The sequence below is a fragment of the Sphaeramia orbicularis genome, chromosome 21, assembly GCF_902148855.1.
Source record: "Sphaeramia orbicularis chromosome 21, fSphaOr1.1, whole genome shotgun sequence".
NCBI classification, from domain to species: domain Eukaryota; kingdom Metazoa; phylum Chordata; class Actinopteri; order Kurtiformes; family Apogonidae; genus Sphaeramia; species Sphaeramia orbicularis.
In genome coordinates this window covers 46,024,644-46,052,159 of record NC_043977.1, presented here as the reverse complement: position 1 = coordinate 46,052,159, position 27,516 = coordinate 46,024,644, and the positions used below count along the sequence as shown (strand labels likewise).

General features: G+C 36.9%; 2 protein-coding genes across 3 annotated transcripts in view; one reads left to right on the top strand and one right to left on the bottom strand.

Annotated features, from left to right (window-relative positions):
* The window catches only part of hspbap1 (hspb associated protein 1), a 36,407-nt gene extending 27,830 nt beyond the window's left edge, over nt 1-8,577 (top strand). The window contains exons 6-8 of one of the 2 annotated variants that reach the window (XM_030125716.1): nt 3,017-3,100; nt 3,450-3,560; nt 6,969-8,577. In XM_030125716.1, coding sequence (XP_029981576.1) covers nt 3,017-3,100; nt 3,450-3,560; nt 6,969-7,541 — 768 coding nt within the window. In that variant the 3' untranslated portion in view covers nt 7,542-8,577. The remainder of the gene's footprint in view (nt 1-3,016; nt 3,101-3,449; nt 3,561-6,968) is intronic. The other variant, XM_030125715.1, reaches the window with a different exon arrangement.
* A 7,010-nt stretch (nt 8,578-15,587) lies between these two features.
* The window catches only part of slc15a2 (solute carrier family 15 member 2), a 58,382-nt gene continuing 46,453 nt past the window's right edge, over nt 15,588-27,516 (bottom strand). Inside the window, exons 20-23 of the mRNA XM_030125708.1 lie at nt 22,990-23,089; nt 22,754-22,897; nt 20,059-20,163; nt 15,588-16,638 (exon numbers count right to left, since the gene is read on the bottom strand). Of these exons, the coding sequence (XP_029981568.1) occupies nt 16,426-16,638; nt 20,059-20,163; nt 22,754-22,897; nt 22,990-23,089 (562 nt within the window). The 3' untranslated portion in view covers nt 15,588-16,425. The remainder of the gene's footprint in view (nt 16,639-20,058; nt 20,164-22,753; nt 22,898-22,989; nt 23,090-27,516) is intronic.

The window sequence follows — 27,516 nt, the reverse complement described above, 5'->3', positions numbered from 1 at the left end:
GAAGACAAGTTTGAGTTTATCATCACTATGTACAAACATACACCCAAATAAATTGGATAATGGACCGGAGTGTCTAAACCAGGGTTTTCGATTATCAGATTTCTTAAGTACATGTAAATGCATCAGATCAGAATACAATTATCTGATTACTCCCAGTTATCAAATTTGTATGGTCATGTAAACAGGCCCATTCACTTCTGGATGTACAGTATGAGGTCTACTGTACTCTGGTTGGTTCTACCTCTTGAAACCACTTGACACTCGACACTCGACAGCAGTTTGAGCGCTGTCACAGGCAGGACTGGGTATTTAAATACACAGTTACATCCCCATTCAAAAACCAAAACAAACTTTACTCATAAGGAATCTACAGTCCTTGAAAAAATCATTAGACCACCCCTTGTTTTCTTCAATTTCTGGTTCATTTTAATGCCTGGTACAACTAAAGGTACATTTGTTTGGACAAATATAATGATAACAACAAAAATAGCTCATAAGAGTGTAATTTCAGAGCTGGTATCTATCCATTTTCCATGTTTTCTTGATAATAACCAAAATCACTTAAGTTCTTACATCAATAGCTATGGCATTGTACTGCCAAAAACAGTGCTTTTAGGCATTCCATGTTTTCTTTTCTGTTTGTTTTAGTCACATGTTACACACAGAAGGTAGTAGTTGATTGCATAACCATTGTTTTTGATGACTTTCGATGGTCTAATAATTTTTTCTGTGACTGTAGTTTCAGTCTTCAGCAAAATTCCCAAGTTTTATGAGATTGAGATCAAAACCCCTATATCCTCTGACACATTATCTTTAGTTATAAGAGCAGGTTCTCTAGTGCAGGGATGTCAAACTCATTTTAGTTCAGGTTCCACATTCAACCCAATTTGATTCCTAGTGGGCCAGAGCAGTAAAATAATAACGTAATTACCTATAAATAATGGGAACTTCAATTTTTTCTCTTTGTTTTATTGCGAAGAAAACATTAAATTATGAAAATATCTAGATTTACAAACAATCCAAACAAAAAAGATCTGAATGACCTGAAAAAACAGACATTTCTTAAGAAATATAGTTGCATTTTTAACAATGTTATGCCTCAACTTATCATTCATACATGTGTATTACAGATCAGATCTACAAAGACACAAAACATTTAATAACAGGTAAAATATTGTTAAAATTCTTTCGACATCTCAGGTTCATATTTGTTCAGGTTATTCACATTTTATTCTGAAAGGACAGTTTGTTAATGTAAATATTTTCATAACTTAATGGTTTTTTTGTACTAAAAGAGAAAAATTTGGAGTTGTCTATCTATCGGCACATTAAATCAAGAAAATTTGGAGTAATTATTTATAGATTATTATTCTGCTATTTTACTTGAGATATTGGTCTGTATGCGGAACCTAAACTAAAACAAGTTCTACACTCTTGACTGTTAATATCTTCAGTGTAATTTTTGTGCTTTGCAAATTCATCTCATGGGCCCGATTGGAAGCTTTGGCAGGCCAGGTTTTAGGCCACAGGCCGCATGTTTGTCGCCCCTGCTTTAGTGTATAAGTATATTGTTGCATTAAAAAGGCTCTGACCTTGTGTTTCGATATCTACAAGTATGACACTTTACAATACAGAAACAAGTAAATGGATTTCAAGTATTGGGGCTAACTCATAAACGTTTTACAGATACGTACAAAGGTTTGCCAGGTAAAATAGTCTCTAAATTACATAAAGGGCTGCAGAAACTAAATGGAAACAACACATTACATGTTAAATCAAAATGGGAGGAGGAGCTGTGCATTGTTTTGTCAGAGAGTGATTGGTTTACAATGTGCAACACACAACAAACATCTATTAGCTCTAAAAGATGGAGGGACTTTGGGTGGAAAAGCCTGATTAGATTCTTTATTACACCACATACAGTTGTGCTCATAAGTTTACATACTTTAGCAGAATTTATGATTCTTTGGCCATTTTTCGGAGAATCTTTCACTCGTGGCTAATGGTTGGATGAAGCTATTTATTATCAAACAAATGTGTTTGCTCTTTTTAAATCATACTGACAACAGAATCCATCCAAATGACCCTGATCGAAAGTTTCCATCCCCTAGTTCTTAATCCTCTGTATTGGCCCCTTTAACATCAATGACAGTTTGAAGTCTTTTGTGGTAGTTGTGGATGACTCACTTTATTTTGTCAGATGGTAAAGCTGCCCATTCTTCTTGGCAAAACACCTTCAGTTCCTTAAAGATTTTGGGTTTTCTTGCATGAACTGCATGTTTGAGACCTCCCCAAAGTGGCTCAATGATACTTAGGTCAAGAGACTGAGATGGCCGTTCCTTTACCTTCATTTTTTCTGCTGTAGCCAATGACAGGTCGACTTTGCCTTGTGTTTTGGGTCATTGTCATGTTGGAACATCCAAGACCCTTCCATGCGCATTCTGTCAGGGTATGTAAACTTATGAGCACAACTCTATCACTACTAAAGTAAAAAGACATCAATAATATTGTTGGAGACAGTGTGGGCACGCAATTGCTAATCAGTCTCATATTGTCTGGACATGTACAATATTAAAGTCTTTCTGGTAAAGGTTTTTTGAAATAATGGAGGGACTTTCACGATTCCTAATGTTTTTTTGCTGGGACTGCTACCTGGAGATGTAGTAGAGAAAGAAGACAAATATGTCTTTAAAATTCTTATAATTGCTTCCAATTGCTTCCATTACAAGGAACTGGCTCAAAACTGATGCACCCTGTGAGGATCTGTGGTCCTAATAGAGGAAATTTACTCTATGGAAAGATTGACTTATTACCTATGGATCAAGGACCAGATCTTCGTGAAGTGGTGGAAAAAATGGCTGGACTATAAACAAAACAAAGCATAAATATTGCTGTCATTTAAATATTTTGTGTTCAACCAGTGACCCCTAGTTTCTGTGTTGTAGTGTCTGTTGATAAAATAACTAAAAACAAAGTATAAAAAATGCTCTGACCTCTGTTTATCCTCTGTGTTCAGGTGCTTTATGTTCCCAGACACTGGTGGCACTATGTGGAGTCGGTGGATCCAGTCACTGTCAGCGTCAACTCCTGGATTGAGCTGGTAAGCGTCCCACATGTGTATTCCATAACTTCTTGCTTTAAAAGTGTGAAAAATGAACATTACATGTGAGAAGAGACATGTCGTTTAGTGTTCAAAGGTGAAAACTCCTCTCAGTGCTGAGTAATGAACAGACTCTGGCATTAAAGCATTTGCTGTCATTATGATGAGTGTGTGTGTGTGTGTGTGCACCAGAAGGAATGTGTGCCGCATGAAAAAAAGCTCTTTGCCGCCAGACAAATGTTTATCCGGAGATTAGGTGGCTTGAGTCGTCCCTGCAAGGTCACAGACACGGTTAAGTCCTAAATATGGTGATATATCCTTTTTCTGGATGTCTTTCTGGTCTGCACAGGAAGCGGATGATGTGGCCAGAGTTAGTGAAGCCGTGACCAAGGCTGTGGTGTGTGCGCTCAAAACGACTCCAGCAGATGACAATGCAGATGTCTGGCTCAACCCCACTGAGGTAGCATATTATCTGATCAGTGTGAGGTTAACTGTAACAACCGCTTCGTGTTTGGTTGAGTACGTCTTTGTCTTACCATCAGTGTGCAGCATTCCATTGAACACCAGCAGTCCTATGGCATGAACTTATTTCTTATCCTGAAATCACAAGTTTAGATGATATTCTTCCATTACATTTTAAGCCATCTGTATGAGACCCAAAGCATTAGCTTCATTTAATCACTTTTAACCCTGTAAAGCCTGAACCATTAAATCATTGACAGAAAATTCCAGTTCTTTGAAACTGGAGCCTTTATTGGTCCTTCTGAACAATCAAAACACATTTTTTTCAAATATTAATTTCCATGTATGAGTTTCAATTTTGTATCATATTTGATACATCAGGTCTCAACACTCAAATATTATTATTTTTGAACAAACAAAAACATAACACAAACATGTCTAACAAATTGGTAATTCCTTTTCAAAATTGGCAAAGTTCTGTCTCCTGACAATCTTGAAGTGTCACTGGAAAGGCCTCTGGTGAACAAATTCTTCCCCCCTGGTGGATTATCTGTGTATTACATGTATCTAATTGTATACATCAGGTTTTTCAAGAAAAGAAATATCACATTGGTCATGTAGAGGGCTTCAAAACTCATGTATCAACCAGAAAAGCACTCAGAGAGCGCAGACTTCCACCAAGGCAGATCAGACCCCCCCCCCCCCCTTCCCGATCACCACCAAAATTGAATCATTTTTCCTTGTGCCAGTATCTACATTTTCAGAAAATGTCATCAAAATCCTTTCATAACTTTTTGAGTTATCTTGCTAACAAACAAACCCCAATGAAAACATAACTTCTGCTGTCCTTGGCGGAGGTAAATTTGACACGTTTGGCGTTATAGATTTAATGCATTTAAGTAATTTTTTGAGCAAAAATTTTTCAGGTTGGATGGATTTGATGTGATTTCCTGTATGTCTGAAAGTAAAGATAGAAAAGATTTAGATTTAGGAATATATAATAATCAAGAGGCAACGACCTAATCTCCAAAATGAATCTGTGGAAGTGTCTTACAGTTGTAATACTGCTAATGACCACTAGGGTTGGCTCCAAAATGCATGACTTCCATAGACTTACACTGAATTTTTTTTTCTACGATTCATTCCAGTCTGAGGTTTTGAGGGTTTACTACTCAATAAGCTAGCATTTAGCATTAGCTGAGCCTTGTGCCCTCTTGCTCCTGCACATCCACTGATTGTGTCCAAATACGGTCACTTCCGGCTCCAAAAAGCCAACATAGTGATGGCACATAACTGCTGCCTTCAAAAGCAGAGTTCAGAACCCAGTGGGTGACGTCACTATTCCTCTGTTCATTAATTATATACGTCTATGATACAGATCAGACATTAGAACCATATGTTTTAATCCTGTTTGTCTTTTTTCCCTTTGTTTAATTTGCCTGATTTTTTAACTTGTAGGCCTCGCCAAGGGAAGGTTAACATCTAGATCCAAAAATACATTCGAAATCACCTTTTGAAGACTTACATATTTTGAAAGTACATTACTTCTAGTGTCCAATACAAGTTTTATGTTTTAGAAAGATGTTTTAAAAATGCTTAGATGGTATTATATTCAGCATAAATGTATGTTTGCGTTCTTTGACCATCAGTTCAATTCAAAGCTTAACTGTGATCCTATTGGACATATATTGGATTTAAGATAAGTTGGAAGGTCAGTTTAAAAACCTTTAGCTACTCTTTTTACAGTGGTTACAAATATCTAATAAACTGAGATAAATATATGTTAAAATGTATGAAATTAGTTCATTATGGTACTTGCCTTTGTAGATATTAGACAGCCATATATATATATATATATATACATATATATATAAACATGCTAAATAAACAATTGAAACTTGTAATTATCCTCCCTTGTCCATCTGTTACCAATACACTTTGCAAAACTCTTGCTATTTCATGCCCTTATATATTGAAAAAATACAAACTGTTTACTGTTTTACAAAATAGACACCCTAGAGAACCAACAGTAAAGATTTTACTGTTTTATGAATATTGGAGCTGCAAAAACAGATGTTAATTTTCTGTCCATCTGTTACTGAGGGGTTTTTACTATTTTTAAGCCAGAAAATTAGTTTTTTTTTTTCAATCACACATCTAACAGTACTCATTATTCCCTGCAAAGTGAGGTATCATTCATCTTTCTACCATAAATACCTGTGAAAGGGAAAATAAAATGTAGTAAGGCTGCCCATCCAGTACCACTGGACCACACCCTTGTTTCTATGTTTTCACTCCTTTTTCCCTGTCTTTTGCCAGACCACAGCTGCACATAAGAATGCTGTCGTAATCTTTGTCTTGCCTGGTTAAATAAAGGTTGCATAAATAAAACAAACATTCCCTGACAACAAAATGAATAGTCGGAATAGTTATAGGACATAGTCTGTGAATGAAATATCACAGAAAGAATAGAAGTGAAAAAACAAAGTAAAGTGATAAAAATAAATATGGGTGCTTCTATGAAACTGGTCCCTAAAAACAGGACATGGGGGCAAAAATTCAAACCAGATGTAGACTGTTATGAAGCAAGTTTGGAAGCACTTTGGGTCTGTTTTAAAAATAAATATTTACTGAGATAAAAGAGAAACAATTCTTCAGATAAAACACATTTTTATATTATTTTATATCATTTTTTATACAAAAATTTGTGTGTAACATGGTAAAAAGGACTCAAAAATTACGTGCTACTGTTTTTTCAAATATCTTTTTATTCTTTCACAGGTACATCTTGGGAATTGAATAATGGAAGGCAGAGTGTTTCACAAAAATGACCGCTCTTGCAAAATCACTCACGATTTATTAGTGTTTAAATGGGCAGGTTCCACATGTAATGCCAGTGTACATGATGGGTTACGCGCAAAACCTGGAATAAGACTGAGATTCATGAAAAAACCTGCATGTCTGGCTTAGAAAAGCCACTAGGATCGACACATTTAACAGTGTCTTGATTTATAGCGGTATATAAGACCATTTACAGCCATATTTTCCAGATCAAATACACTGACACCTAGATAGCTTTTCATGTCTCAGTTTTGGTCCTATTTTTGGCCCCAATATTTTATTAAAAATTCAATAACTTTGGGATGGTGCAGAGCAAGTGTATAATTTTTTTTTTTTTTTTGCATTTATCTGAGGTCATCATCAGGTTCATCTCGGGGCGAAATATGTCTAATTTTCTCTTTCATTATTGGGTCTAAAAAGCTGGCAAAGTGCCCATATTTAAGTGTGACTTCTCTTCACGTTAGAGGTCAGTTAGGACGGTAACCAAAGTCTGTACAGTGAGTGGACAGGTGTTTTACTGGCAGCCGGTGCTTGTTGACCTCCATAAGAGTCTTTGTTGTTACAGGACGGAGTATCATCCCATAATGAGAACATGCAGTATGTGAACCTTGCGGTGAGGGCCTGTGCTCAGAGACTCCGGGGCCACTCCCAGTCAACCAGAGACAGTCAAGCAGTCAAGCGAGACTGCAGCGGAAGAGTCAAGAGATGTGGCGATTGTGTGCCCTTCACTGTTCCCTTTGGGCCACATCTCATCCCTGTATATGCTCAGCAAGAACCAAAGGGAATGAACCCGAATGATCCGGAGGTCAAATCCATCCGGAAATGTGTAATCAGATCGCAGCTGGACTGTGCTGAGAGCTCAGAGGCAGCGCAGAGAACAGATCCTGCATCTGCCGTCAGAATCCACCGGGGACAACATGAATGTGGCTCTGCTTTAAGTCACTGTGGAGAAGAGATGGCAGAGGATAATGAGGGATCAGGACACGCAACGATAACCACTAATGACCTGTTAGATTGTCTGGTGCATCCTGATATCATCATGCGTGTCACTGAGCTTTTACTACAAAGACACACAGACCAGACAACAGCAGCGTGTGAACTTGAGTATTCACCAAACAGGAAGACACTCCCCCACTGACTTTGAATGTCAGTGAAAGGTTGTCTTCTGCAAATGTTTCATATCATCATCATTTCTTGAAGGTTCAATTAGTCATTCATTAAATATTATTGCAATACATGCTAATAGCATAGTGGGTCTTTATTCATTATTATTTAAGCATTTATTGATGCCTTATTCTGGGTAATCTTATTGTACACATACTAGACAACTGTTGAACATGGATTATGATCTGAAGTGTTCAGCATCCCCACAGTTGTTCACCTACTCATATCAGATCCATCACACTGAATAATGTCATGATGAACTCAAACACAGTCTGTTCCTTCAGCTGTAAAACATGGACTCTCATTTCTATTATTACTGTTCTACATGGAGTAGATGGGATTTCAGTGTCATTTCAGTCAGTACTATCAGAGTACGCCTCATTTAAATAAATAAATCATACAAATGTCATAAATGAAGAATCCTTGAGTCTGAATCTGATCTGGAAATGCTTTGATTTCAGTGATATGGTGAATGGGTTGTAGTTTTTGAGTTACAGGTGCAGACGGATGGACCCGAGTACAAGAAGTTACTGACGGGAAACTGCTGTAATGGTCTTACTCAAATCAAAAACCAAATGGAAAAAAAAAACTTTATTATATCCTCTCGCATATGCTGCAAAAAAAATATTTTCATGTCTTGGATAAATGACAAACCTTCCTCTAAAACAACTCGGCCTAAAATCCTTATGGAATGCTTTCCTATGGAATATTTGACCTGTTTACTTCATTCCTCAAAGAGACAGTTTATGAGAATTTGGACTTCATACCTTCATTTCACTAACTCATCAGTCACTTCTATGTTTTCATACCTCATCAATGACCGAAAATCTTTGGTGCCTGTTCACAGTAAGATTACCTCTGAGCTCACCTGTCACTGCTTGATTGTCTAATCTTTATTTTATTGTCACTACAAGTCTATACTGTTTTTGTTTTCTGTATCTTGGATTATTCCATTTTTTTTCCCTTACTCTGTTTATCTTCCAACAGCTTCATGTTTTTATTTTCATACAGACCAGGTGTTGTGCTGAGCCATTTGTTGTAAAAATCTAATTAAATTTAATAAAGACAATTTGGGGGGGGGGACAAAGCAAAGATTCAATATACAAGTTGAACTCAGGGTTGTGGGTTTACATTGAGTTGTGTTTGTTTCATGCTGTCATTTGTTGACAAAAGCCAACAGTAGCTAGTGTTCGCACTGTAGAGGAGCAGAAGGAAGCGAACAAAGATACTCATGGAAAAAGTAACCAGTGTCCTCTACTTAGAACTCAATCATTACATTAGAAATGGAGTTAGTTAACATTAACATTAATGAGTGTCTCCCAGTATAAGATAGACAAGTAAAAACTTCACTAAGTACCATGATAAATACAAACCATGTGTAAATCTTACATCTGAACTGTTAAATACAACATCCAGCCTGTTACAACAAATTAACAGTAGTTTTAATTCAGTAATACAAAGTTACTATTTTTGACAGTTGAACTGTAAAGATGAACACTAAGTTGTTGTAAATACTTGGTGGTATTAAACATAACATCCCCTAGATAGCAGTAACTTACTGTTAGCAACATTAATATTTTATGAATATTGGAGCTGCAAAAACAGATGTTAATTTTCTGTCCATCTGTTACCAAGGGGTTTTTACTATTTTTAAGCTAGAAAATTAGGTTTAAACATTTTTTTTCCAATCACATCTAAAAGTGCTGATTATTACCTGCAAAATGAGGTATCATTCATCTTTCTACCATAAATACTTGTGAGAGGGCAAACAGGAATGTAATAAGGCTGTCAATCCGGTACCACTTGGCCAGACTAGTTTTTTTGTTTTCGCTCCCTTTTCTCTGCCTTTTGCCAGGCCACAGTTGTATATAAGAATGCTGTCTTAATCTTTCGCTTGTCTGGTTAAATAAAGGTTGAATAAATAAAACAAAAATTTCAACATGATTATTTTACATGGTATTGTCTATCAGACTTCCTGCCAATGGCCCTAGTGGCCACATAAGAGACTACAACAACAAACCCTCTCAGCATTTTCCCCATAGAGCAGGGGTGTCAAACTCATTTTAGTTGAGGTTCCACATTCACCCCAATATGATCTCAAGTGGGCCGGACTAGTAAAATAATGAAAAAAGTAAAAAAAAAAAAAAATTAAATTAAAAAAAGTTAAATTAAATGATGATAATGTTGACATCTATATCTACAGTGTTATCTACAGTGTTCTCTACAGTGTTCTCTACAGTGTTCTCAGTTTATCAGTTTTGATTTGATTTTAGTGATTTATTTCGAACATGCAATGAAATTTAACATATATGTGAACAAGTAAAACATAAATAATAATACAAAAATCAACAAGCAAGACAATCTTAGAACAACAGCACAATAGTTTCATTTACATGCCTGAAAAGGGGTGGGAAGAAGTGCAACTTAAGTTTCTCACTTACACATGTGCATTACAACTTACATTACAAATACAAACACACAAACATTTAGTAACAGGCAGAATATTCGTCAAATTGCATTTACTTCTCTTAAGACATTTCAGGTTGTTCGTATTTGTTCAGGTTACTCATATTTTGTGAAAGAATAGTTTGTTAATATAAATATTTTCATGTAATGTTACTTTTTTTTTTTTTTTTTTTAACACCAAACCAAAAGTAAAATCTGCAGTTGTCATTATTTATAGGTTAATATGATAACGTTTTACTGGTGTGATCCAACTGACATCTAATTGGTCTGTATGTGGAACCTGGATCAAAACGATTTTTACATCATTTATTGCTTATATCTTCAGTGTATTTTTTCCATTTCACAAATTCATCCTACTGGCCGGATTTGGACCCCAGGCCACATGTTTGACACCTGTGCCATAGAGCAAGTACAATGAAAAAAGACATACTAACAGGACACCCATAGTTACAAATGATTGGGAACATTAGAAATGACTCTTTATTTATTTATTTATTTTTTACATGACGCAATACAGTTTTGGGAACATAAAGGTTTTAAACATTCATGGTTACATATTTTTTTACAGTACAACTTAATGAGAAAATGTCAGTATTGATTTGGTAATGCTACCTATTGGTGGTGTTTAACATAACATTTCCTAGGAGTGTGGTCAATGTTTTCATTAAAGTAAGCATTAGCATTAGCCATGGTTGTCACACTGCCTGTCAATTACCCTAGTGGTCACTTGTGGTACTGCAATTAAAAAAAAAAAAAAAAAAAAAAACTCCCTTGTGGCCCAGAAGTAATTTTCCCCCATGCAATAAAAGCTCTTTATTTGCTTTTAATGACACCATCCCAGTTAAACCTAAACCACAATAAAGCTGCCTTAGTGTCTTTACTCTGATATCTCACTGGAGTATGTAATGATTTGAAGGTGTGAAAAACAAAGATCTTTGACCTCAGAAATCTGTCCTTGTGGATTCAGGTAATGCAATTTCATGCTGCTTTTTCTTCCTCCTTTCATCTGTCAAGGTCTTCCTGAGATTACCCCTGGACGCAAGAAAGTCACAACCAAAACTAATGGTAATGGGATGGGTGACGCCACCGAGTGTCTCGAACATTTCCTTGTTTTGTTGTCTCGTACATACTAATCCTGTTTGCTCATCCCACAGTAAGACAAATGACCACTTACATCAATTCTGTATGCTAATAAGCCAAATAATTCAAGATAATATTCCCAGGATGAGCGCATTTGTTTTGTGCATAATGCTGCCCTGTCATTTAGTCAGGAGAATTGTCATCGAACAGCCTCTAAGGGCTGATTGTAATGGTCTGATGATTGATGGAGGTTTTGTGAGGGACCATAAATATAATGGCTCTGTTTGGATCCCATCTGCTGCCACAGGTCTGGAGACGACGTGGAGGTCAGTGTACAAAAATGACATACTGTTAACCCTTTATTGGGCAAGTGACTATTTTTAGTTATTTCCACATACATTACAAGACATTGACGTCAACAGTTCCAGTGAGGACAGTGAGTCGACAATCTGAGGTCCAATGTGGTCTACAGGGTCTGGAAGGTCCACCTCTGCATGAACAGAGTGTGGAACTGCTTTGTTAGGTACACAGTAGAAAACACTGTCAATTTAACTCTTAGAGAGTTGAATTTAACTCTGTTTCAGATAACATTTGGTCCCACTCAAAATTAGAGTAAAATTTACTCTGTCAAATTTTCAGAGATATTTCTGCTCAATTCGGTGTCAAAATTAACAATGAAAAATGTAAAAATATTTAACACTGGTGTTTTCACACTGTTAAGAGTAATATGATTACACTTTACAGAGCTATTTTTTACTCCAAATTCAGTTTAAAAATTACTGTATAATGTTATAATATTCATTTTTCTGCAGTATTATTTTCTTAGTCAGTTTGTGCCGTACTCTAATATTAAACAATGTAAAATTGCAGGGGTTCCCAAGGGGGTGATCTCAAAGGGCTTAAGTTTGCATTATGAGTTTCAATCACTCTACAACCTACTTTTCTTATAAAAGAGCAAAGTCTTCCCTGTTGTAATACAGTTTCATGGCGACAATCAGGTTCATTATTGTTCTGCCTACAGGTTTGACTAATGGTGTCACATTAATAAAAAATTTCAACAAAAAAAAAGGCCAACAAATGTTGTAAAACAGATATATTAACCTAAATGAACATTAACACACACACACACACACACACACACACACCCCTTGAACTCCTGCGCATTAAATAGAACACAATGAGTAAAATGTCCAGTACCCACAATGCAGTGCCGCAGACTGGCATTAATCATCACTCTGTAGAGTTGAATTTTACACTGTATCTGTGCAGAACTTTATACTTACTTTTAACTCTATTGTTAGAGCTGGTTTACTCTCCATAGAGCTATAAATACTCTGTCTAGGTTAAAATAGCTTGACTCTGAAAGACTGACACTGCATTTTTTACTGAGTACCATGAAGTAATGGTACTAATGTAAATAATGATGTTCAAAGGGATAATGTGGATGTGGACAGGTGTTGGTCTAATGTTCTAAAATACATATTCTTTTCACCTTACATGTGTTTTTCTTGTATTTCATGAATATACTTCTTGAATTTTTATTTAATTTTCTATTTATTTAACCAGTAATGGGTAAGGAATCAAATATGGTAACTTCATTTGCCTTGATTTTCTTCATAACAATGAAACATTTTGAAAAATTTCACAAAAGTAATAAACTCTTGTTATGTCCTCCAATAACACTAAGGTTGAAATGTTGAATATCAGGGTATTTCTATGAGTGAAATGTAAACAAACAAGTCACAATTTCAACATAAAACATCAAGATTGCAGGTGTCCAAAAATTTTCAGCATTCAAAAACGGTGAAACTGACACAACATTATACACATTTTGATTTTCTTTCAAATTCAGAAAAGCACAAAAACATTTCAGCATCAAAGAAATCTTTTTACAGACGTTTATAGGGAGCAGCATTATTGACACCTTTTCCTGAATATGTTTCAATCAAGTATTTTATGACATTAAAGGACCATGCCACTGATTTTGCATGTCTTAATACAATTTGAGCACTTTACAATATTGTGTTTTCCTCGTGCTTTCAGGTTTAGTTTTCCACCTGCCAACGAGTAACTAGATTCACCCTAAAGAGACCTAATGGAGAGAGAACTCATCATGTTTTGTTGAGTTACATTTTTGTTATTCTGGTAATCCAATTGCAAATATGCACAATATTTCACATTGTTACATTTAATAATTAGCATTTAGATTGATTCCTGCTCGGGCAGCAACTGGTAATTATTTTCACTGTTAAATCATCTTTTTTAACCCATAAAGACCAAGACCCAAACATCCACCGTCGACCAAAAGCATCTACTGAACTAAAATGTTTAATACCTGTTGATCCACTAATCCTATCAATACATGTAAATAATTCAGGTAAAATGCAGTTTGTCATCTTTTCATGGTCTTAAGATATGACCCATTTGGACATTCAGAGGCTCTGTAGTTACCATGGCAACACTGTCATCTTCTACAACACTGATTCACCAGTAAAATCCATGGACAGTGGATGGAGACACTTGGTTTATGTTCAGTTAATTATGTATTTTGTTGAAAAAGTCACTGTTTCTTCAGCTTTCTCAGTTTCTGACATAATAACAATCAACTTTAATCTGAGCTTTTATGAACATCTGCATGGTCAGTAAATTAAATATGGAAAAATACCGGATTTTCACTGAAAAAAAAAAGAACAAAATACAGAGGATAATATAACGAAATAGCGCGTTGACCCGTGGGGATCCAGAGGTTCTATATATGGTCGTTTTTATCCAGCAATCACCACCAAAGTGTTGTGGGTATACCAACATGATTGTAAGGCTATTGTATTCCAAAATGACAAATATCTCCCGAAATATTGGTCCTCACAACTTGCCATTTTCGCTAGTCTATTCCGTGACTAAAAATACATAAGTATGCCAAACTGCAGCAGTCAGCTCTGTACGGATTTTGTGTGAATCCGGAGACACACACACGTATGCACACAGAGGCCACGTGGCTTTTATAATATAGATGATGATAAATCATTTAAGAAAGGTTAAATATTGAGAAAAATTCATTTGGGAACTAACACAAAAGTAGCACTGGGTCTTTATGGGTTAAAGTCATGAAGCCAGTCATAGAATCTATGACTATGCATGAGGCTGTGCTCAAACGTGGTGTCACAGCGAGGTTTTATGCTAATGCTAGGTAGATATATTTGAGTTGTGAGTTTTTATTGAGGTCAGTAGATCTTTAAAGACAGCTGGATACAGTCTGTTATGGCTCTTAACACTAAAAACCAGAAAATTATGATAAACGCCAGAAAAGTTTTGTGAGCTTAGGTCATATTTGCATGATTCATGGTGATAGGAACCTCCATCCAGGAGCTGATGCACTGTATGGAAAGTTAAAAAACAAAACAAACAAACAAAAAAAAACACTTTATGATTGATGTTAAATGTGTGGAAATTTTAGTTAATGACCTACAACATGCAAAATAAAGCAGCTATAGTCCTTTAATTTAATTATAGACAAAGAATGTAAACTGCAGCATACTATACGATACGTATATCCAAAGTTTTGAATTTCTGTTGTCAGATCTGATTATTAGATTAATAGAAAATATAAACATTTGACATGGAGTTATATACCACAAATATATACAGCACTTAGGGCCTGATTTACTAAGATCGCAAATAACGGGTGCAAATTTGCTTGCTTGCAAAAAAAAAAAAAAATGCACATGCTATTGATTCGCATGTCACGGGTGATCAACTAAGGTTGCATTTTTATTTTGGTTATACTAATATTATTGTATAATGTAGTTCCATTGAGGGAGGACTCAGAGGACATAGGTGGCAGCTCCCATCCTGGGACTAGTGAGGAGAGAGAATGTGAGGCATAACCCAGTCAGCCATCACCGAGACAGAGCATCTACAGAGTACAATAACTGTGTGTGTGTGTGTGTGTGTGTGTGTGTGCATTTTCATCAATGTAAAAATGGTGTCATTGGTGAAAAATGGTTTGCTAGTTGTGTTTCACAATTTGTGCAATGTTCAAGGTGGTGTATGAGATCTTAGAACAGCGGTTCAAGCAAGCTACATTTTGAAAATACTCAATTCAAAAGTCCACACCCCTTTCTTCAGACATCCCCCTGAAGCCACGCCTCCAGAGACTGGCATGCGCAATGCTTGTTCCTGAGGGTTCACGAGCGCTGCACAGCAACAAATTGCCCGGCCCCAGCTCGGACTCCAACCCTGGCCCCAACCCCGGCCTCGGCCCTGATCCATGTGTACCTCATTCAGTCTCCTCCAATACCCCCGCTCTTACAGAGCAGCCCCAGTTCATACCTATCTGGCTGACGTTACAAATGGCAGTTGAGTTTGATAGATTTATCATCGTTCAATCATTTCGATTGAGCGCTCAAAATGATTGGATGGTGTTTTTTCAGTCCTGTCTGTTCCACAGGTGACAAAATTTTTTTATTTTTGTGTTACAGCATTTAATTAATTGGTTGTAATCAGGGTGCTTAATATGTACTTCAATATATTTCAACATTTAGAGAATCCGATTGCAATTGATTGTTTGAGAAACAAATTCATTGTCATAGTCTGTGGACTCCCTGAAATAGCCTTGGCCACCCTCTGGACACCCCAAAGATAAAAGTCTAGCTCCATCACTGGTGCCACTTAAAACCTGCCTTTCAGACGTGCAAAATATAAACGCAAAATTAGCCGCTGCAATCGGTTTCAGATTTGGTGAATCACATTCCGCACGCTAAATAAATATTTGCATTTACTCCTCCCAATAATTTTGCGTGTTCTGGCAGAAACGCCCACATTGCATATTCAAGGCAAAAACGTTAAATAGGTTGCACGAGCTATTTTGTCCATCTGAGAGACGTGTGTCCTGTTAGTAGATCAGCTTCAACATAGTTTTGCATGTGCAGTCAAGTTTGTGCATGGTTTTACACGCATAAACCTTTAGTAAATCAGGCTCTAAGTGTAATAATTACACTATACACTGATGATAAAGTGGGGGGAATCAGTATGTTCCTTCTTTTTTTTTTTTCTTTTTTTAAACACTTTCATTTCATAAGGTAGGCAGTCACATTCACTACCAAGGTTTCACAAAATCCGTGTGACACAAAACACAAGAAATGTCCAATGATCACATTTTAATTCTTCATTTTCACGAGAAACAGTATCACAAAGAAGACGGAAGGAAACCTGGATTAAAGCCGTTCTCCTCCCTGCGGTGCTTGTTGAACTCATTTAATACTTCACCTTTTGTCGCCATGACGTCAGCTATGGTGGGCGGCGCCATGGTCTACTCACAGTCTGGTGGTCTTACTCGGTTTACTCAGTGCTATGTCGGTACTCTTCTGTTTCTTCATGCCGTCGTCCTCGTCCTCGTCTTTCCCCAAGTCCTCGAGGTAAACCTTGTCCAACTGTTCCGGGTCGACGTAGGTGTAGAAGCAGGCCATGATGGAGAAGATGATGCAGACACCCACCAGCAGACCGGCAAACAGCAGGAACTCCGTCCACTGAGGAACAGAGCCCAGGAAAGGTTATCATGGGGACACGGGGAACAGCCATTTCACTTATCGTTAAGGTTTGCAGCTCTCCAGGGACGGAATATAAAAAAGTAAATAGAATATTTTACAACCAAGACTGGATTATGCTTTATCGACATTGGCAGTAAAAAGGCAGTTTATGGAATGAAATGTCACATTTAAAGTTAGCTTAGTGTTTTAAGAGATACAGAAGGCAGCCATTCAGATGCTTCTTTTTTGTTTTTGTCTCTTGTAAGTCCTCCTCCTCTTATAATAATGATAAAACTCCCTCTTATTATAATATGACTGGATGTAAAGTGTAATTAGAATTCTTTATGATGAAGATTGTGGGTGTTTTTTATTGAAGCCAATGAAGTTTTCTTATAGAATGAAACGCAATAATGAAACTTGATCTACTGTTTGACAGATGCAATTAAAAAGTCCACTCACCAAAAACAAAACATTTACAATACAAATGGAACTTTTGTCAGTATTATATACAGTAACACACAAACTCTGTATTTAATAAATGGGTTACAATATTTGCCCGCCTGGAAGTGCAAGTTCCTAAAAAGTATTAAAGGTTATAGTTTTGCAACCCAGTTAAGCACAGATTGTCCTCGTGGGTAAACAAAACAATCCCTTTAACTCTTTAAAGGGATAATATTTGGCTAAACCAATTTTTATTAGTCTTTGGTATATTATCTATGTATTTGGACCCTAATAGTTCATAAAGTTTGAATTTGAACCCTCCAGGAGCTGCAAAGCTATCTTTATATTCATTTTGGCAAAAATCGAGTGGATTTCTACAACCCGTTTCAATTCCTGCTTAATTTGTTACGTTTTATAACTAGTTACACAACAATATTTGCACATATAAGGTTAAGACTTCTGGCGAACATGTCTCCGAGTATGCTATAATTGTTCAGCAGCAGCAGCGGTTGTGGTCCATACTGAAAATATGTCCAAATTTCAAGCCGATTACCTAAAATGTTCAGTTGTTGGTTGAATGGGACAGAGCAGCACAGCCAACAACCTGGAGGGGGTGGGGCGTGAAGTGGCTCATTTGCATTTAAAGGGCCAGCGCTCAAAATGACCTTTCTGGTGTCATTACTCAGAAATAGGGTTAAAGATGGACCAGTGGAGTTGAATTAATGAAGAATTCAGACCCAAGCATAGCATTAATAGGTTATGTAGACCACAGGGAAATGTTTTAAAATGCATAATTCCATTTTAAAAAGTAAAATATCACTCCTTTAAAACCTAACTTGTCATCGCTGACACACCCTGCACATATGCAGTTTGGATGGTTGTAACTCTTTCACAGTTTGTGCAATTGGAAACATTCCAATGGTTCCTACAACGTGAGACATTGCACTTTATAGGTTTTATTGGATCATTATGGTAACTTCACCCACGTCTGTACTAGAAGCTGGATAAGAAACCGTTTTAGCAGTATTATAACATGCGGTAAATTGTAAATGACTGCTAGATTTGGAAAGTTCTAAGTGCTCTGGAAAAATGGGAAAAAGGACTCACTCAGCATATTTACTAACCTTTTTATGGTCAAAATAAGAAAGAAAGTTCAGACAGAACATTTTAGGCTTAGAGTTTAAAGGGTAAAAAAAAAAAAGCCAATAGAGGACAGCATTATATTAAGGAATTTCAGAGTGGATGACCCCAGTAAGCCTCAGTTTTTGGGGAGGGACTAGTTATATAATGAAATTGTAATATAAATATAAGATCAAAGTGGCTACTGACACAGTACTGTGGCATGAAATATCGGCATGGCGCCTGTGGGTAAATCCAACTATGATATAAGTCACCCAGTGGGACAACGTTCAGAGTGCAGAATTCCACAGGACCACAGGACTCAACTGACACAGAACTGAGAGGTCACACAGCACATTGCTGCATCTAACATGTAGCTCCGCCCGCCTTCTCCAGCCTCCAGAGCAAAGAACACCATAAAACAACATATAAAGTATTTAGAACAATAATTCCTGTTTTATACTACATACTATCAATAATTTGTCATTTCTTCCATCAATTACCACAGTACTGTGGTAGCAAAATGCACAAAAGAATGCACTGAAGTATACGCCATATATCACCACAGTGCTGTGGCAACAAGAGGATAATGAGTTCATGGAACAGTATCTATGAGTGGCTCTAGTACAAACGTTAACATTTGATTGGCTCTGTGGCAATAGACAAACCGATATTTCGTGCCACAGTACTGTGGCAGTAGCCATTGCCATACAATATTAATCTGTTACAGCTACTGAGAAAAATAAGTAATTACTAACCAAACTGTTGGTGATTACAAAAGAGCTGCATTAAATGTGTTGTTTATGTAAAAAGCTAAGAAAATAAAAGCCAGTGGCACAGACTAATATTTAACAGTACATTCCATGTGGAATCAGTACAAAGGCTCAAACATTACTGTATATTTAACAAAAGCGTGACAATCAGTGATGAGAACTGTAAAAAAAAAATGGAGGGTTTTAGGATTTTTGCATTTTATAGACACATTTAAAACATGTTAAAAAGTAATAAAGTCATTCAAATGTTAGATTACTCATTACATTTTAACAGTGTAACTGGTAATGCGTAACTTATTACAGTTAAAACAATGACTTTCCCAACACTGATGAGTCTGTTCTGACCTTTACTCCCAACAGAGGGCGCTGTCTGCACAAACTGGACTAAATTAATCCTCGAGTTGAATCTTTCTCCACCTTCAAGTGACGGGTTAATAATAATGATAATAATTATAGTAATAATAATAATAATAATAATAATGTGTTCAAGCTTTCATTTCTACAAACTTGTGTGAAAGACAAAAATGAGTTCCGAAACTGTTCTCCAACTTGATTACCAGGCAGAACATTTTTATAGAGCTGTCAACTGTCCATCCAAGAATCGATACGCTCATAAATAGGCTTTCTTGATGGTGAAATGTAAAATATAATGCTACTTTTTTTCTTTAGTGACCTACAGCAGTGCATTTAAAGATGTCAGCGAAGATGTCAGAACTGGGTCAAAACTGTTTGAGGCTGTTACATAGATGCAAAAACTGAATACTCAGTGATCTGGCCGGTTGTTGGATTTCTGGCAGGAAGAGAAATTTGGCTCTTTGAGCATTTGGCAGCTCAGTAACCTGATGTTCCACACAGCTGCTACCCACAGATCTGTGACAAACTGTGGTGAGCAGCTCGTTTTATTATTCTGGAGTAGTGGGAGTGAACAGAAGGTGCCGTATTACAGTTACATTACTTTTACAATTATCTCCAAAAGCTACATAAGCCAATTATTCACCCATAGTAAGTCTGATAAACTTCCTCTTAAACAGACTTTTTCATGTTTCATTCCAAGACCTGGTGTCTCCCATAATGCTCTACGATGTACCTGTTCCAGTCCAGCTCCTTCAGCCACGATCAGCACTATGACGTTTCCGAAGGCCACAGTGAGCAACCAACCAGCCTGTAGGACCGACTTCATGTTGGCAGGAGCCTGAAAGGAACAAATCAAAGTCTACAGTTACAGACATGAGCAGCTCCTGAGCATGTATTTAAAGTGAACTTGTGCTGGTCATGCTAACGACATGAAATGTGCTTTGTGTATTACTTATGAGCAAGAGAGGCACAAATTCATAAAAAAAAAAATCCTCATAAATGCACCACAATGGACCTTTTTATTCTGTGAATTACGTCCGTGGGCAGAACCTATGGTGAGCAGCCATTGCCGGACATATGTGACATACCCGCATTAATTCCAGGAAATCGAATGTGAGTAACCAAGCAGCAGTCAGTGAGCAGGAATGAGTGGAAAGCACATGTTTGCACTTGTTGTGTGTGCAGCTGTAAGCTTTACATTCTGCCATCGTCCTAGACATGACCCAGCATTGGCCAATAATGTGTCATCTTAGACTGGTGTCTGCTGCACGGGGTCAGTGACCAATCCATCACAGCCCAGGTAATCAGATAGTATTACCAGTCTGCGTCACTACCGGTGCTGGAGGCAACATGTCACTGACATGTCACTTGGCCCAGTGGTAGCTGGGATAGGCTCCAGCACCCCCATGACCCTCTCGAAGACAAAGTGGTTCAGATGATGAATGAATAGATACGATGTTCAAGAGGCAGCCGTTCTCTTTTAAAGTATTCTTCTACAAACCTAAATTTCAGTCTCCAACACTCTAAAATATTTACTTTGCCTCCTCATAGAGGTCAGCTGAATGTATTACATATATATTAAGATGCTTTTGAAAGTGTACTGTTTAAGATTTAGAGGGATCTGATTGCATGTATTGAACTGAATATTCATAATTCTGTTTTCATTAGTGTATAATCTTGTGAAAATAACACTAGTTGTGTCTTTGTTACCTTAGAATCACACATTTGTATTCAGAGAGGAAGTGAGTTACAGTTCATGAGCTCTGAAGAGACAAAGCAAACACTAGCTGTTGAAACAGACCTTTGCATTTTTCAGGTTTTTAGTGGATACTATAGGTCCTCCTGCAGGGTTGGAAGGAGGTGGACAGGTGAGGGGATTTGGCTGGGTAAATAACCAAGTGACAGAAAACCTTTAGGAAATAAGGTGAGGCTGTATGAAGAGTGAAAAAGACCACTGAGAGTAGGTGTAGATGAATGGGTCAAACACTGTTACGTAACAGACTGGGGTTTGTGTCCTGACACTCATTTGTAGGATTTGACTTCCATTTCTCAGTCACTGTCTGCTTATGTGTAGGAAACAAATGTATTTGGGTTACAGTTAGGAAACATTCATGGTTTAGGTTATGGCAGGCATTCAAAAACCCAACTCCTATGTCCCTGCTGGGAGTCCTGGGAAAAGTTCGGTTGTTGGGGCGAAGCACGTTGGGGACAGCTGACCCCATGCTGCTATGGATGGCGTAACTGCCTGCCAAGAGCCTGTAAACAGTAGGCTGACGATGCTCTGGTCCATCTGTAGCAGGTGTCAAGGCGATCCCAAATACACCTGGGACCTTCTGATCAAGACCGCCTGTCTCACTCTTTTGCTGAACCACATAGGAGATCCTGGAATGAACTGTACGGACTTCAGATATGTGACATGTATCTGAAGTCATGAAGCTTTACGTACATAAGCAGGTATGTCCATTTCAAACAGTGTCAAGCATCACTGCCTTCATACTTCCATGTGTCCATCATTGTGTTGGAATGAGAGTTTGTCAGTCAGTCCACCAGAGGGCGCCGCTCTTAATTAACATACTGGCTGAATAGGCTCTGTGCACCAACTCCATGAAGTACTTCTGATCTTGACAGTGATCAGCAAGTCAGTTTCTGATTAACTTCCTGCTCCAGTCACAACAGTGGGGAAATGGAGGGACAGAAAAACGAGCGCTTCAACTGTCAGAAAAAGGAGTAAATCTAATATGAGGGACACTTTTAAGTTCCAGATGACAGTGGGTCCCGCCAATGAATGTTCATGTGCAATGTACAGCAGAACCATGGAACCTCTTCCATGTGCTTTACTATGTGTTTTATTACATATAATAATAATAATGGATTAGATTTCTATTGGTCTTTACATTAATGATCGATTATTCATTCACTCTCACATTCACACTCCGGTGGTGGTAAACTACATTGGCAGCCATGTAGATATGTAAATACTTTAAAAACTTTACACTTAAATTTTGATACTTTCAAGAACGTTTATTTCCACCCGCTTTTTCTTTTGCACTGGTGTGTTGGATATTGCTGCTATATACTGTTAAATTTCCCCATGGTTGGAGCCATAAAGTCTTATCTTATCTTAGCCACAGCTGTTCTGGGCCAGCCTGACGGAACCGTGGCTGCCAATCCATGCCAAACAGCCCCTCCAACAATTTGGACACAACAGCACGTGACTAGGACAGAGTGGGATTCTAACCGCCAACCGCTTTGGTTACTGGACAGCCCACTCTACCTCCTGAGCTACAGCCACTCAATATAACCAAAGGGAATGTATACAGTAATTGTAAAGGTATGAGAAAAGTGTTGGGTTTTTTAGTAGAGCATTGAGAACATAAACAGAACCTCTGATCCGGCTCTGATGAGTCTGTATAAACCCAGTGACGGACCTGTGAGTAGGAGAACTCCAGTCCTGTGATGGAGAACATGACTTCTCCAGCAGTGATGAGGACGTACTGGGGGATCTGCCATGCGATGTGCACGTTGTTGGCTTTCACATCCACCAATTTGTCAGCCATAATATTACCTGACACCTAATGGAACACAAAGAGAAGGAAGACGCTGTGAGTATGAATGAATCTCCCATCGGTGTTCAAAACGCTACTTTGACGTTCTGCAGCCTGACCTCGGTGAGTACCACTGTATAGGAAGCACCAAAGTCAAGCAGACCCAGGTCAAGACGAGGACAGGAATTTGAGTCGTAGATACAGGTGACTTCTGGGTATCTACAAGACGAAAGAATGAGAAGGACAAAAACAAACTTTATTTGGCTACTGGTATTTCAGCGCTGGTGTCTGTTCAGTGTGTGGGAACAGCATTTAGACTCTGGAAATAAACAGAATTGTGCTCATTGTCTGGAATATGGCGACGCAGGAGAGTCATTTAAGATAAAAATTGTACAAGTCCAGGCAAGGAGGGTAGGAATTCAAGATGGAGATGAAGTTTCAGATATAAGAAGAAAAAAACTTTAATGTTCAATCAGATAAAGGTCATAAAACTTAGAATTTAGGAACATTTTCTCATGAATTTATAGTATGAATTTAACATCTCAATTTACTGGCAATTTGTAAGTTTTTGTTTATTACACTTTTTTTCACACATTTGCAACTTTAACAGAGTAATTTTTTTGCAAATTTATGACTTATATTGATATATTCAGAACTCTACTACTTTAACCTCACAGAATGTTCTAGTTTTGTTGTAATTTTATAATTTTGATCTTAGAAATTCAGATTTTTTTCTTGCAATATGCCAGCCACACTTTTTTTTTTTTAACCTAAGCTCTTTAATACTGTTGAGTTGTGACCAAAAGTTTAGGAAATTACACAAATTTACTCTTTGATTAAGTGTGTAATTTCATTGTCAAAGTCTTTGAAACTTTAATAATATTTCTAACTGTATTTTCAGTGCATCTCAGAAACATATGGAACCATTTTGAAAAACTAAGGCACAAATTTTGCAAAAACAAACCTCGTCATTCCCAGAATTTTTGCACGCTTGTTTATTTTTATTTTCTTTTTTTTATAAACAGTACATGATGAAATAAAAGTCACAATTCTATACATAAATAAAAAACATCAGGACAGATAACACAAGAGATCCCATTCCTGATGAGCTTCCACATGATCTAGTTTGTTCTGTGCAGAAATATATGTCTAAAAAAGTTTTTTGTTTTTCTTTCTTTTTTTTTTTTTTTTTTACATTCATATGAACTCTTTCATTGTTTCATTGATGATGTTTCTGTGTTTAGCTAGAGAAATGATAAAGATGGAATTCAGTATTAAAAACACACACACACAAAATAAAGGTGATGTATGTTATTTCTGCCACTAGGTGTTGCTCAACCAAAACAATATTAAAGGAGGTAGTAGTGGGTGATATTGCAAAGTAGAAAAGGGATCATGCTAGGATGAAAATCTGACATGACTCAGAAATCATGTTTCCAGATAACATAATGAATTAAACTTTACAGTAATGAAGGAAATGGCTGCAGTAAGGTGATAGACACCACTAAAAAGCAACAGATGAAAAGAAATGTTGGAAGTATTTGATGATTGGCATTTGGGTGCTTTTATGAAACTGGTCCCTAATAACAGGACATGGGGCTAAAAATTCAAACCAGAAGTAGACTAATGTTATGAAGCAAGTTTGGAAACAGTGTGGGTCTATTTTAAAAATAAATACTTACTGATATAAAAGAGAAACTATTTTTCAGATAAAACACATTTTTATATTATTTTACATTATATTTAATTCAAAAATCGGCATGTAACACAGTCAAAAGGACACGAAAATTATGCACTACTATTTTTTTGAATATCTTTTTATTCTCTCACAGGTACATTTTGGGAATTGAGCTAATTATGCAAAGCAGAGTGTTTCACAAAAATGACCGCTGCTGCAAAATCATTTGCGATTTATATGCGTTTAACTGGGCAGATTCTGTATGTAACACCAGTGGACACCAGTGGACCAGTGGGTTACGTTCAAAACCTGGAATGAGACTGAGATTAATGAAAAACCTGTATGTTTGGATTAGAAAAACCACTAGGATCATCAAATTCAACCCAGTGTGTTTATTATAGTGCTACATAAGACCATTTACAGCCATGTTTTCCAGGTCAAATGCACTGACACCTAGGTAGCTTTTCCTGTCCCAATTTTGGTCCTATTTTTGGCCCCAATATTTTATTATAAATTCATAAATTTTAGGATGGCTCAGAGCAAGAGTATAATTTTTTTTGCATTTATCTGAGGTCATCACTAGGTACATCCTGGGGGAAAATATGTCTAAATTTCACTTTTATTATTGGAAAAAAGCTGGCAAAGTGACAGGTACCAAAATGAACCCAGTTTCATAGGAAGCACCCATTTGTAAGTCCATAAAAAATCCAACATTTATTTTTAAGTCATTTAATGCTGAAATTTTACATGGTACAGCTTTAAAGCCATTAAAACTCATTGTCACTAAATTCAGTCCAAGTGCTTGAATATAAAACCTGTTGTTGCATCTTTTAATTACTCTGGAAACACCTGATTTTTGAAGTTGAGGAACTAAAATGAAACATGAAAATGGAACCAGTGCCTCCTCTGATGTTTGACCTTTACTGCTGTCATGTGACGACTGGGAATTTTATTTACAAAGGAATTTTATCTTGTAATGTCACATATATGGTATATGGTCCCCACATGAGGCCATCATTCATTTACATAGCAAATGTTCTGATTATCCCACCCCCCAAAGGGGAAGCAAGGGTTATTGTTTTTGGTGTGATTTGTTTTTGTTAACACTTAGCACTGAAACTATTAGTTGAATTCATACCAAATGGGCTTTATGCACAGCCCTACTACTTCCTGTAACTTAAGGCAGTTCCTTTATTTCCTGTCTTTTATTATTGGACACACTGATTAATCCAGGTGTGTCTGACCACAGTAGTCACAACATGAAGTAGCAGACACATCTGGATTAATCAGTGTGTCCAATAATGAAAGACAGGAAATAAAGGAACTGCCTTAAGTTCAGGAAGTAGTGGGCCTGTGCATAGAGCCCATTGGGTTTATAGATTGCCAGTGACCCAGAATAGATGTCATTACATTTTGGGAATGGTAGGTCAAGTTTTTTATTTTTTATTTATTTATTTTTTTAAACTTCCCATTTACTTATAACGGGCAAAATATGTGTGAGGGGTGGAGTTTGTTCTGCCTGGCTGAAGTGAGTCAATAGACTAATGTGTCACTAAATGTTCTACAGTTTCAGGTGTTAAGTTGCACCTTTAGTGGCACAAACATTTGGACTACTGTTAAAAATAACGGGTCATAAAAAGTATAGTTAGGATTTTCCAGCCTGGATTGATATGTACCCTGTATTTATGTACTGAGGGGGGGTTCAGTCCACACCTCTATCCTACAAAACACAAATATTTAACCCCAATTATTTAAAACTCACTGGGTATATGATGTGCTAGTTCAATAGATGGATTATTTACTATGAATGTTTGATTGGCAAACGATCACATGACACTGCTATTTTTTCTTCTTCTCTTGAACCAAAAAAAGGGAGGGTGTGTTTAATTTTAGTTCAGCACTTCCAACACAAACAGAACTGTGTGTGTGTGTGTGTGTATGTGTGTATGATTGCATACTTCCAGGCCCAATACTTCAGTCTATAAAACCTGGTACACACATTAACTGAGTGAGAAGGGATTAGACGGTTTTACATTTTGCATAACAATAATGAAACATGATCTACAGTATATACCCTCCTAGATCCATTTCCCAACTATGAGTAAAACCTCTTTAATTCTTAGGTCTTGCACTGCAGGATAAATACATAGAGTATATCAGGTGACAGTACAGTGTAGACGCTCTCCTTATGAGTCACTATAAAACAGAGCTGGAGGAAAAGTTGTCATATCTAGTAGTGCAGACAGATTTTGGCCACACGGAGGCAGTAAAAACTTTAATATTATATTCTTAAAAGCCCTGAGACATCACAGCTCAGCATGGGAGGTCTGGTAAAATCATACAGTAGGTAACAGAGGAGTCTGTCTTAGTTATTTTAGTTTCAGGCCTTGTCTTTGGGGTCTCTCTTCAATATAAAGCTGGGCCACAATAATTAAATAGATACAAAATTAATCCAATTTTTCTCTTTTCAACAATTTTAAGTGATTGTTTTCTGGCAACATGAACTGAAGCCAAAATATGACTTAATATGTTGTTTATTTACTCTAACTACATGCCAAATGGAACCGGAGAAACACATTCACTTTATTTATATTAGAGGCAAACAGGTTACATTTACAGTTTTGTTGAGCAAGAATCCTCCTGATTTTGTGATTTAAACATTTTCCACATTTTTAAAAGGCATGCTGGATAAACATTATGTTTTTAGTGTTGTTAACATCATTACCTTACATATACTGGAAACCTGAAATTGTTCTACACATTTGCCAAAAATACTATCAATTTCCAGGGTGATAATGAATATACTGTAAATGTTATCTTTGGTTTTCAATTGTTACATTTTTTATTAAATACTTCTTTAAGCAGTCAAATGACCTAACATTAGCCAGTAAAGTAACAGTATAAGTTACGATCGACTGTATATAATTAACGAAAAGCGAAAAACGAGACATGATGCCAGTAGTTTGCC